Source organism: Austrofundulus limnaeus, unplaced genomic scaffold (genome assembly GCF_001266775.1).
Source record: "Austrofundulus limnaeus strain Quisiro unplaced genomic scaffold, Austrofundulus_limnaeus-1.0 Scaffold18, whole genome shotgun sequence".
Taxonomy (NCBI): domain Eukaryota; kingdom Metazoa; phylum Chordata; class Actinopteri; order Cyprinodontiformes; family Rivulidae; genus Austrofundulus; species Austrofundulus limnaeus.
The window spans coordinates 2,752,434-2,766,203 of NW_013952420.1; the positions used below are offsets into that span (position 1 = coordinate 2,752,434).

At 37.5% G+C, this 13,770-nt stretch overlaps 1 protein-coding gene across 1 annotated transcript in view; it reads right to left on the reverse strand.

Annotated features, from left to right (window-relative positions):
• The window catches only part of ddc (dopa decarboxylase), a 32,752-nt gene extending 26,486 nt beyond the window's left edge, over positions 1-6,266 (reverse strand). Inside the window, exons 1-4 of the mRNA XM_014003401.1 lie at positions 6,094-6,266; positions 2,003-2,210; positions 1,512-1,625; positions 1,290-1,409 (exon numbers count right to left, since the gene is read on the reverse strand). Of these exons, the coding sequence (XP_013858855.1) occupies positions 1,290-1,409; positions 1,512-1,625; positions 2,003-2,203 (435 nt within the window). The 5' untranslated portion in view covers positions 2,204-2,210; positions 6,094-6,266. The remainder of the gene's footprint in view (positions 1-1,289; positions 1,410-1,511; positions 1,626-2,002; positions 2,211-6,093) is intronic.
• Positions 6,267-13,770: the final 7,504 nt, after the last annotated feature.

Consider the following 13,770-nt stretch of genomic DNA (forward strand, 5'->3'; position numbering starts at 1 on the left):
CAATCTATGTGTATATAAACTGAAAATATATTAAATAAATGTGCTTCAATTCTCTTTGGTGTTTTCATTTAGGTTCTATTAAAGGAACTACATATGTAAGAATGTTCACAGCATTTCATTGTCAACAAAGGTAAGCTTATCAGATTCTGATCACATAACTGTGGTTTGCAAGTGGCTGTCAGGTAGTTATTTTAGATTTCGTGTAAACATGTCTTAAAATGTAAGGGGTCCTGGCAAGTGGAACCGCTCGCGTGCCCGGCAAAAAATTTCCCTTATTTTTAAATCCAAAAGTTGACAGGTATGCTGGGAACGCCTTGGGCTTCCCCCGGATGAGCTGRCCTAAGTGGCTGGGGAGAGGGAAGTCTGGGCCTCTCTGCTTAGTCTGCTGCCCCGTGACCCGACCCCAGATAAGCAGAAGAAAACGGATGGACGGACAGACTTTTTGGTAGTTTTTGCAGAGGAACTCTGGTGAATATATGTTTTCAGTAGTTTTTGTTGAAAAATAGCCAAGTCACTTAACCTTGAAGAACCTTATAATTTCCTACATTTTTTGTGTGGACAGCACATTTGAAGTAAATACTCAAAATTTTATTTTTCAAGTAGTTTTTTTAAATATTTTTAATAGAATTTTATTATTTTATTTTATTTTTTGTGTGACCGTACTGCTGAAACGCTTTTATTTAAATAGGTATCAGTGACTCAAAATTTTGTTGCACAATTTCTAAAATTCCAAAGTGCACAAGCTAATCTTAAAGCACAAATCTGTCTGTGTAGTCCTTCACCTGCAGATCCTTTCTTCCACTTTTACTAAAGTATCTCTCTCTTTTTTGTCTGGGATTGAACCACCAATGTGCCACAGCAAATTCAAATCTTATTATAAACTGCAATATATTGAATAAAGACAACAAACTGATTAATTTAACATATTTCAAACCTTGACCCTATTGACTTAGCCTTGTAGTTTCTGTGAGGGGTTTAAAATCTTAATTCCACCTTGTCAAAATAGTTGTGTAGACCCTCTGGATCAACAGTCTCTCCAGAGACAATAATTTTCACCAACTATTAACTACACAAGTTGTAGTTACAAGAAAATTTGACTGCTAAGGGTAAAAATCCAAAGTGTTACCTCACAGGCCTTAGACATGTTTGGTGGGACTGTTGGCTAATTGTGTAAGTCAAAAGTTGAGGTAAAAAGTAACCATAATAAAAGAGTGAAACATACATGTAATTTTATTTTCACGTTTTGCACCTTCTGGAGACCCATTTAGAAGCTTTAAAAAGACATTTACCTGAATGACCCCTCCTCCACGGCCTTGCGTCCCGGCTATAAAACAGTCGGGCAGCTGCAGCATCTTTCCCAGCCAATCTAACATCACTGTCTCCAGCTCGGTGCAGGCTGGGCTGGCAGCCTGAAAATACAACAAGCAACATTCAGACAAATGTCTCAGTTTGACACTTCAACAAATAAAACAATAAACACAGAACAAGAGCCGTGTTCGTGTATTTGTTACCCAGGAAAATCCAATGCAGCCGATGGCACTACATAACACATCAGCCAGCATGGCAGGGAAGGAAGAAGCTGCTGGAAAATAAGCAAAGAATCGGGGGCTGTGCCAGTGGGTGACCTGGGAAAGATAAATAATAACCCAAAAATAAATATTTAAATTAGACCCATATCCAGCATGTATTTCTAATATGATATTGTCATATATATTTTAAAAATATTAAACTTAAAGGAAAGAAAATGCCCTATTTACAGCAGCACTGTCACACTAACTGAGGAATATTACTTGAACAGAGCAAATGTCTACAAATATCAAAGCTAAAAATACATATTTTCTTTAATAACAGAAGCTTGTGGCTAACAACAATGAAACATTGTTTTTTTATTTCATTCAAAGCATCTAGAATTTGTCTAATTTATTTTTTCAATCTAAATAATGTATGCATTTTTTTATATAGTGTGTGGATTGAAAAACCGAAAGATCTGGTGTCACCTCACCCCAGGCATTATGACCCTCTCTACGTCTTGCATTATTTCGTCAAACCCCTCAGGCTCAAGTGGAGCCTCGGTGGGGATTAACTGACGGAGATACCCTGGTTCCAGGTCAGGGTAAACAGGTCGCTCCTCTATCTTTTCCAAGTAGTCAGCCACGTAGTCAACCATCTCTTTGCCTCTGCGTCGAAATTCTGCAACATCCATGATTTGGCTGGAAAACAACACAGGGATCTGGGTTAGACATTGTGCTGTTTATGTTTTATCAGACTGCAAGGGATTTTTTAAACATCTAATGGTGCGTTCACACCGAACGCGATTTCAGCGTCAAAATCGCAGCCAACGCTGAAGTTTGAAGCTTGTGCACTTTGAGGTCAGACGCAGGACAACTGCGCTGCACGGCGACAGCCGCCCCGCCCCTCCCTCCTCTGTGGGGCTGTTTAATGTCGGACGAGGAAGTGGCTTTGCTTTATTTACAGAGAGCCAGAGCATGTCACGTTCATCAGATAATTAATTCATAATTAATTCACCAGATAATTCAGAGAAGAGGTTCACAGCTCACTTTCAGGACTATTTTTCCAGTCTGATGAGTCGCTGCCACGCATTGCTGCGGATCAGGACACGACTGCAGCACTCATTTCAGCTAAAGAGCAGGAGCTCTGTCTGTTTCAGGTTAGTGGACATCATTCAGTAAACTGTCCCGTCGGGAAATATGTCACTACGTCACACAGTGGAGTCTCTCTGATTGGTTGACGCGGCGCGTCGAGCTGCAAAAGTTCAGATTTTCTAACTTCAGCGATTTGAGCCTCAGCGCGTCGAACGCTCAGATCGTTCAAATCGCGCTGCTCTAATTACGCTTGAGGCGCCGCAGCACTTCCCGACGTTGCTTGAAGCGCGTCCACCATAGACTTTGAATGTAAACCTGCTGCTCCTGACGCTGAAATCGCGTTCGGTGTGAACGCACCATAAGTATTCAAGGCAGAAAGAAATAGTTACTAGAAATCCTTGACGGATCGTATTTCACCCGAAGCTTTGCATTCCAAAGTTTTGAAAAAAGACCTCACAAGATTTGTATTGATGTAAATCTAATAATTATTTCCTATAGATTTCATATACCTTACTTGTCAAATTTTACGGATTGTCCATAAACTACAAGGATTTCTGACCATTTTTCTTGACTACAGACACACAGAGAGTCTTGTGGATTTTTCAAAAACTCAGCTTTAAAGGTATTTTATCTAGGTATGTCATGGTGATGTATTTCAGAGCCTCCTGCTGCGGGGGGCATGAGAATGGGCTCGCTACAGATGTGACATTTGCAAAGATTTTGAATGGCTCCTTATAATGAACTATAGGAAATAAGTTGTAAAGAACTGCTTGTAGGTTGTTGTTGTTTTTTTTACTCCTTGTAAATCTTTATTTTTCACCCTTAACCACAATGACAATCGTCTCACCAGGACCAAAAATATTGAAAGTAGTTTATTTTTTTTAAATTGCAAAACACTGGTTAGATTTACTTCTGAAAAAATAAGGAAATAGATCACTTTTTTGTGTTTCAGGTATGTGTGGAGTTTATATTTATGTCTCGGGTAATTCCACAAATATAGTTCACTTTAAGGCCATAAATTCTTTTTCTTATCTTTATATTCTCATAGCGGGGAGTTTTCTGGATTGGGCTGAGTGTATTTCCATCATAGAAATTCAAATTCAATGTAATATTTATGTTGTTATAAATGTAGTTTGTGTGAGAGTAATACATTTTTCTGTGAATTTTATAGATTTCTGTAGGTTAGTATACAGATAGACATTCAAAGTGGTTGATATGTATGGTTTTACTAAAATCTGTTCTCTGGTTTTTAAGTTATTTGGCTAAAAAGTAGACAAACAAACCAAGGCACACTGTTATATTTACACACAGATTCACACACACACACACACACACACACACACACACACACACACACACACACACACACACACACACATATTCGGACACAGACGGTCTAGTACAGCTATCTTTTTGATGACATTGCATTGACATTATTAATTTCTACAGCCTAACCCTGACCCTTTATCCTAAACCTAATCTCAGAGGTGACCCTAAATCTAACCTAGACTCAATTCATACCTTCGTCCTAAACCGATCCCCCAACCCGCCAGTGGCATTTCCCCTCGTGGGGACTAGGCTTAGGTCACCATAAGTACTAGGTGGTCCCCATAAGTAGGGGTGTATGCCAAAATGGGAACACCCACACACACACATATGTCCTAGTACTTGCTTCAAACGGAGGACTTTGTATTGCCTTCTATCATTTCTGAAACTGCATTTAAGCCTAATCCCAGTAATTCTCCCTAACCAAAACCATTACTAGTTTATCCCTAATCCTAACCTTAATCAAAACTTAATTCACACCATACCTCTAAACCTAACTAGTAGAGCACAGTAGAAGTGTGAAAAAAGTGAGGACTGGGAAAATGTCCTCACTTGCAAAAAATGTCCTCACTTTGTTGGTTAAAAATGTGATGGTCCTCACTCTATAGCAGAAACAGTTACACACACACACACGTTTGCACAACTATGCAATTGGGGACATTCCATTGACTTCCTTTACATTTCTACAGCCTAACCCTGACCAAAAACCCTAAGGCTAACCTCACCTGACCCTAAAACTAACCTAAACTCAATTCACACCTTGGTCCTAAACCCAACCCCCAACCCACCAATGGCATTTAAACCAAATGGGGACTCGACTTTTGTCCCCAAATGCACCAGTTGTCCCCAAATGCACCAGTTGTCCCCAAATGTAGGTAATTTGTCTTGAAATTGCCCCAAATTTCACCAAAGCCGACCCCCCCCCCCACACACACACACACACACACACACAGACATAGGCAGTCACATTATCGCACGTCATTTTTTAAAAAACACACATTAACTTGCAAGATTAACCTTTGGTCTAATGGCAGTTCTGAGATTGACCATTATCAGTCATTCATCATTAGAATTTTAACCAGCTTTTAAACACCAAAAAGGGCTTTTGAAGCATCTCAGTCCTTGAATCTGATGAGTAAATCTACCTCTGCTGGAACCTATCAGTATTCAGTGTAGAAATTTATTTATTTATTTATTTATTTATTTATTTATTTATTTATTTATTTATTTATTTATTTTTGCACAGTTCCTAAATATTAAAAAAAAACACTCAAATCAGTTGAAAGGCATTGATGTTTTTAGTCTTTATGATTCTCACACCGAAAACACACATCTTGGGTAGATTTGGAACAACAAACACAAACTGTTGATTTAAGTGATTCATAGTCAATCAAACTCATATTTGATTACATTTTTAATTTCCCAAAATATAAGTCAGTGCTGAAATTAAATCATGTGGCAATTAATTAAAGCACACAAACACATCTTTCATTTAACATGAGTGACATGTCTCTTATCTAAATTAGCAGTAAGACAGGTGATTTCCTGTGTGTAAATTAATATAAAGATTATTATTTTTTGTGCAAACAGATTGCTGCTTGTCAATTTTTATAAGTGTGTACATTTTAAATTAAAGCATGGACTGTTGACCCTTTTACTTAGCTTCATAGATTGGGTTTTTGTTCTCTAGGAATAGGTGTTGACAGAAGACCTTTAAAAAATGTACGTCTCATTTACGAGAAATTGTCTTTGTAATCTTTAAAAAACTGAATCAATGTTTCAATTTAAAGTTTTGTAATCACACAAATAGCCATCTGACATAACAGAAAATGTTTATAATACATGTCAAATACAAACCAGGATCAAACTATTTGCTAAAAGATCATTTGCATTCCCATAATAATAAAATCAGACTGAGGTTTGAACTAAAGCTCGTACAAATCTGTTACCCTGCCTGTTCAAATAGTACAAGGTGAACGTTGCCCCTTGTTTTTTTTTACAACTGCCTTATCATTCAACAAGTGTTACAGTGCATGTCGTTTATTTTCTATGCTGACAAGCAGAGGTCTTATCCCAAGATTTATCTCAAATAGGATTAGACATGCTGTATGGATGTGTGTGCGTGTTTGTGTGTGTGTGTGTGTGTGTGTGTGTATATACTCACACTCACGGTTTGAGTTCAGAGCTTCAACAGCGTTGTTTGGACAGTGGTTCCTCGTCTCCTCTGTTGCGTCCACAAGCAAGACAAACAGACGACCAGGCACGTGTGGAGTGTGTTGGTGTGTGCAGGACAGGAGACATTTGCTCCTTTTATCTTGCCTCCTACCACTCCCCCCACCCCCACCTACCCGCGGGAGGCCAGCCAATGGGTAAAGGGCTCATGGCCAGCGCAAGGTGAAGCTGATTCATGAGGACTTAAAGCTGTGAATGAATGAGAACGAATGTTAAAACATCCTTTTAGAGTAAACAAATAAATAAATAAATGTATCAATCCATCATCCATACCCGCTTCCTCTTTTCAGGGTCATGGGTGTCACTGGTGCCCCTATCCAGCAGTCACTGTACACACTGGACAGGTCGAATATTAAAGGTATGTAAGTTATGCAACTATATAAAGACAGGAGGCCAATTTAAAGCCAAGTTAGTGTTAAGAGTGGTCAATACAAAGTCCCACAGTCAAAGTGAAAGACTCTACAAGGCTATGAAGAACAGCAGTGCTTAGACACTGTGGGTCTACCAGATCCAGAATGACCAACAGGTGATGAGTAATCAACCAGACATGATGGTGGACAATTCAATTCAATTCAAAAATACTTTATTGATCCCAGAGGGAAATTAGGTATTGATCCCAGAGGGAAATTAAGTAATCAAACAGCAGAAGAAGGAAGTGGTGATAAATGTAGCAATCCCAAAAGACTGTATCAACAGAAAGAAGGAGCACAAGGAGCTGGAGAAATATCAAGGGCTGAAAGAGAAAAGAAAGATGTTGTGGAAAGTCCATCAGTAATCCCAGAGGTCACTGGACCACTCTGTGCTGTGACCCCCTAACTTGAAGTTCACATGGACTGAAACCAATTGGAATTGGGAGTCAAAGGCAGGACAACCAGCATCCTCTCTTTTTTATTTAGTCCAGTAAAATGTTAAGGTTGTCAATAATGAATTATTGGATGTTTTAACCACTAGACACCTACCCAAGGAAGGCCCTGCTGAGGTGTCAGTTTGTGCCCTTTGGTCGACCGAGTTTTTATTGGTTATTGTTTGAATGAAGAAGTACATGGTATCAGGCTAGAACTAGTTTGCTTGTTCATGTCAGAACTGACATATACTGTATATTTCAGTACAATTTTTAAAACCATTTTAAAGAATGTCATACTGATACATGAAAAACAATAGCATTTTCTAAAGCTATACAAAGATTAAGAACCACTGGTATGTGCTAAAGTAATAGTAATACAGAAGAAGGTGCAGAGAAGATATACAGTAAATAAAGTTTTAATATGACTGCACACCTTTTCTCAGTCTTTGAAAGATCTCTTCTTCTTTCCTAATTTTAACGAAAGTAATTAATGTTGCAGAAGATCTGCTGCAGTTTTGTGTAAAGCATTTTGGGGAAAAGAGGGCTCCATTTTAAAACGTGTGACTAAGCCATCAGAAAACAACTGTTCATGTTTAACTGAAATTGTATGTTTTTATCCTCTATGATAAATTTTATAATTTATTTTACTCACTATTAACTGTTATTTAATCAGGCAAATCCGAGATCACAAATCTCCTTTGCAAAGGCGGTTAGGGTAAATAATAATAAATAACCTTATTGTTGCAAAGCATAATGATGGCATCGGTTACAGAAGAATGTCTAAACTTCTGAAGGTTCCAGTGAGCACTGTTGGGGCCATAATTCAGAAGTGGAAAGAACATTATTTCACCATAAACCGACCACGACCAGGTGCTCCTCACAAGATTTCTGACAGAGGAGTGAAAAGAATTATCAGAAGAGTTGTCCAAGAGCCAAGGACCACTTGTGGAGAGCTTCAGAAAGACCTGGAATTAGCAGGTACGATTGTTTCAAAGAAAACAATAAGTAATGCACTGAACCACCATGGCCTGTATGCACGCTCACCACGCAAGACTCCACTGCTGAAGAAACAGCATGTTGAAGCTCCTTTAAAGTTTGCTGCACAACATTTAAACAAGCCTGTGTAATACTGGGAGAATATAGTCTGGTCAGATGAGACCAACATTGAACTGTTTGGATGCCAGAATACACATCATGTTTGGAGGTCAAATGGCACTGCACATCAGCCCAAAAACACCATACCAACAGTGAAGTTTGGAGGTGGGAACATCATGGCGCGGGGCTGTTTTTCAGCATATGGTACTGGCAAACTTCAAATAATTGAAGGAAGGATGAGTGGAAAAATGTACAGAGACATTCTTGATAAAAATCTGCTTCCATCTACCAGGATGATGAAGATGAAACGTGGCTGGACATTTCAGCAAGACAATGAGCCCAAACACAAAGCCAAGGAAACTCTCAGTTGGTTTCAGAGAAAGAAACTAAAGCTGCTGGAATGGCCCAGCCAATCACCTGACCTGAATCCAACAGAAAATCTATGGAAAGAACTAAAGATCAGAGTTCATAGAAGAGGTCCACGAAACCTTCAAGATTTGAAGACTGTTTGTGGAAGAATGGGCCAAAATCACACCTGAGCAATGCATGCCACTAGTTTCTCCATACAGGAGGTGTCTTGAAGCTGTCATTGACAACAAAGGCTTTTGTACAAAGTATTAGATAAATTTCAGTAAGTGTGTTCAATACTTTTTCCCTGTGCCATTCCACATTATTACAAATAACTTCATTTCTGGACATTTATGGTTTGATTTCTTGTATGTAAGGATCACTTGGGTTGTTACCGACATCTGGTGAAAATTTCACGTCATTAGCACCTCTAGTAATATATTTACTGAGAAAAATGTTGACGTGTTCAATACTTATTTTACCCGCTGTATTTAACTTTGCTCCATGACTGTTGAAGAGCTGTCTTCTGTTACAACATATCATAAAGACTGGGTCTGGTTTGCTGTATATTTACTGTGGCAGAGTGCAAATCTGCAGACATGTTAATGTTTAGTCATCTACTTTGTGCCAAAAAAAAAAAAAAAACACTTTAGGCTTGAAAATGTCACGTTTGCATGACTGATAATCCAAAGTGAATGACACCCTGATTGGGTCAGAGGGTTTTAGTGTATGTACTGCCTCCGTCACTAATGTGAGCACTAACCAACACACACGTTAAAGTCACACTGTAAAAATCACACAATATTGACACATAAGACGAATGCTATTATTAAATCATTTTGTATGTCCAAGGAATAAAATATGTTCAGCTCTAGTGTTTGTTGTAGCATTGCTCCATCTAGTGGACAATATAAAGCTATTTTTCTGTTAAATTTTACAGCCTAAATCATGTTGTATTTTGGTCAGAAGAGAACGAACATTTAACCTGTAGCTAATCAGTGCAAATGCAGACTTTATTGTAAAACTGTTGAAATATATTCTGTAATCCCATTAGCAGGTGTATCAAAAGCTTTCCTGAATGAAGACACTAATGTTATTTTTAAATCAGTGTTTACTTTCATTCAAATCAACACATAAACATTCTCATTCCCACTTCTGATTTTTTTCTGTTTTACAAAAAAACAAAACAAAAAAACAACAAAGAACAAGTAAATGATAGAAGTTATCCAACAGTTTACAGATTGAAGCAACGTTTTTTATAGATACAGAATTTTCTTAACATAAGACAAGTTACTGTAAAATAATACCTCCTGGCATACAACAAATATTCATTTTTAAAATATTTAATAACTACCGTATATCTTTTTAAGTGGGGTTATGTGGGGAGGCTGTAAACAATTAACATATAACCTGCTGCAGAAAGCTGCTGCCTTGTGTTATAGTTGTGTTTTTAGTTTTAGTTTTATTTGACTCTCTCTTGGTTTCTTATATTTCTGCATATTTTATGTTTTCTACAGTAATCATGTTTTTTCTGTATATGTTCCCAATAATAAATAACATTTTATTCAATCCAGTGTCCAAATCTGAAATGTGTTATGACTGTTTCCTCTCCTCTGTTTTTTTCCAGAGCTCCACATTTCTCCTGTTTTCCATTTTATTCTTTAAAATCAACCTTTTCTTTGTAATTGTTTTTATTTTTTTATTGAAATTTTATTTTTTGCTATTTTCTCTCATTTTCTACTTTTGATGCTCTAGTTCTGTTTTACTGAATTTCAGCTATGCTTTTTTGGTAGCCTTTCTTGCTGCTTTGTCTGCTATTTCCATTCCCATTATTCCGACATGTGCTGGTTTACATACAAATGATACTACCCATCGTTTTAATCCTGTACAGTGTTTATTGTATTTCTATTAAGATATCTGGTCTTTTTTCTGAACAATTATTGTTTAAACTGAGTAATGAAGAGCTGGAAACTAAACAAATTATTGATCAAAGTGTTTAATTATCCTCAATCCATTGAACAATGAGCAGTATTGCAATCATTTCTCCTGTGTATTTTGACAATTTGTTATTGATCATTTTCCCTACTTTCACTCCAAACTCTGATATGATGAATTTAGGATTCTTGTCTCTGTGCTCCCTTTGTCACATCCTTATTTTACCCACGGTCAGCCTCTCAGTACTTTTTCAATCAATCAGCCATCCACACCTGCTGTCACTTTTTAATCAACCCAGTTGACTCCCATGTCTCATCAGTCCCACTCCAGTGTCTAACTAACCACTTTCACGTCAGCAGATCCTTATTTTTGACACACTTTGAATTGCCCTGTTATTTCACCCTTAACAGTTGGTCATCTTTGTGTCATCCCCAGTTTTGTAAGTTTTGCTGCCTCTCCAGACTTTTGTTTTTATTTATTATTATAATCCTTTTAAGTTTATCTTTCAATCCTCATGTCGTCTGCATTCTGGATTGTACCACACCACCCTTAAGCTATATAAACAACCTCATTAAGAAGCAAAAGTTTAATTTTGACCAAGTTTGAGAACTATTGACTATTCAGAGTAGGGCCAAGAACAAATTGAACATTTTAAATGACTTCAATTTCATACTGTACATTTGATAACATCTTTATAAAATCTTTGTACAACTTTCCATTTTTTAACGAAGACTTATTCCAGCAGAAAACATATTTCTGAACCAGAAGCACTACTGTGTTTGTAAACAACCATGTAGTGGGCAACTGATAGTGATGTAAGGAGTGTGGTTGTGTACAATGTAAAGGTTTATGAAATAATTTTTGCATAGACTTCAATCACATCTTTGAGGCTGGAGTTGATTTAAGAAAACCACAATGGTCTTGGCTCTACTCAGACTAGCCACTAGCTCAGGTCCATTCAACAGACAGTTAAAATTACAAACAGTTGATAAAACTATGAAGGTGAAAAAAAATTTGGTTTTTAAATTTGGCAAGTCAGAAATGCCAAAATATTATTTGTATCAAATAGGAGGCATAATGTGTACTTTTTTGTTTTTGATACAGTTTAATTATCACTTCTTTTATAGGGTTCTGTATGTTGTATTCGTGATTAAATACAGCTAAATAAACAATTTCGAAGTTAACCGATCTTTGTAATACTTGGTTTGTTTAATAACTTTAATTGCTGGATGTTCGGCCCCTGAGCTGTTGACTGTTGACCTACAGTAACTGTGCCCCCCTGAGCAATTTAGTTGAATAGCCCTGCTCCAGCTCATCAGTTCAGTCCAAATTCACCTTTGTTTTTTCAAACTGTGATCGTCATTGGAGTCATCTACAACAGGTAAGACACTGACTTTTCATAAACTTTACACAGAACCCCACTTTAGAATATTTAATTACTGTCAAGATGAAGCAAACTAACAGGTTTTTTTTTTTATTAGAGGGAACAGTTTCTCTCACTTATTCATTATTTGCTGAAACACACTTAATTTTCAAGTTTAATATGGCTGTGTGTGTACTTGTTTCTGCTACAAAGTGAGGACCGTCAAACATTTTCAACCAACAAAGTTAAGACATTTCTGTGGTCCTCACTTCTACTGTGGTCTAGTAGTTATGTTTAGAGTTATGGTGTGAATTAAGTTTTGGTTCAGTTTAGAGAAAATGGGTTAGGCATAAATTCATTTACAAAAATGAATGGAAATCAATATAGATAATATACACTGAACAAAAATGTAAACGCCCCATGTCAAATAGTGTTTCCATGTGGAGTTAACTGTAAATGAGCATTTGCTGATATTTCATTGCACAAAATTAATATTTCTCTTGATTTGTGTATAATTTTTAATCCAACTTTCTGTCAGGAAGCATTACTCAGTGAGTTGTTTTTTTTTTGTTTTCTTACTCAGTGCATGAGTGGGGCACGTTCAGTGGGTGATCAGACAAAATGAGCAACAGCTGGATAATCTTTGGACTGGTGACAATAAAAAGCCACCCCAAAATGTACAATTTTGTCACAAGTCACAATGTCTCATATGTCGCAAGTTATAGAGCATCTTTGGGATGTTCTGGATAGGCATGTCTGAGAACGTGTTACAGTTCCAGGCAATGTGGGTCAGCTCCGCGTGGCACTCCAGGAGGAATGATATAACATTCTATAGGCCACCATAGACAATCTGATCAACTCCAGGTGAAGTTGTGTTGCTCTGAGATGCAGCTGGAGGACACAAAAGATACTGAAAAATCTTATTCCTCAACCTGACCTCTGTCATGTTCAAAGGACTGTCAATCATCTTCAAATGGCCATACCACAATGTTATCAAAGCCAATATGATGATCAGTAATTACTGAAAATATATTTTGAGTTTCTCTATATATTGCGTAACCCAAATGTTCATAAAACTCTTATATCTGACATGGGGCGTTTATATTGTTCAGTGTAGAGGATGTGTGTGTGTGTGTGTGTGTGTGTGTGTGTGTGTGTGTATGTGTGGGTTCAGCTTTGGTGACATTTGGGGGCAATTTTAAGACAAAAGTCCTACATTTGGGGACAACTAGTACATTTGGGGACAAAAGTCAAGTCCGCATTTGGTTTAAATGCCATTGGTGGGTTGGGGGTTGGGTTTAGGACCAAGGTATGAATTGAGTTTAGATTAGTTTTAGGGTCAGGTGAGGTTAGCCTTAGGGTTTGTGGTCAGGGTTAGGCTGTAGAAATGTAATGAAAGTCAATGGAATGTCCCCAATTAGATAGCTGTGCAAACTTGTGTGTGTGCGCAAGTCCTTGCTTTTCCCCCATAAACAAACTAGCCTTCAACAATTAAGACTCCCCTAGATAAAGCTCATCTAACTTTTTACGGATGCATTTTTAACGCACATTTAGAAAGTCGTGACTTTTTATGAACTTTAAATACGTTTTCATGTTTTGGCTCCATTCTGTTCTCCTATAATGACAATCCTGAATCTGCACGTTTGAGCCCAAGTTGCATAAAACAATCGCAAACCTCATTCAGGTGACTTTACCTGTTGTGGCGAGCCCTGAAGAAGAAAGCAGCCAAAAAACCTCCTCCCAACCCCCACAAACGTTCTGCTGTAACGCCACACAGTGTGTCTGATTAAATGTGTCCATTCTAACTTTAGGTGATACGGGGAGAGAAAAAAAGCACAGCAAATAAAACATGAGGTTAAAAATCTATTTACTTACATTAGCTTTGGGAAACCCTGATATCTCTCGTCAGTTTCACATTTAACCTGTCCTCAATCAAAATGACAGAGTTAAAACTACAACAGTCAATGTGTTTTAAACGCCACTTCATAAGAAGTGTGGAACAATTATTGGTAATATTCTTTTCT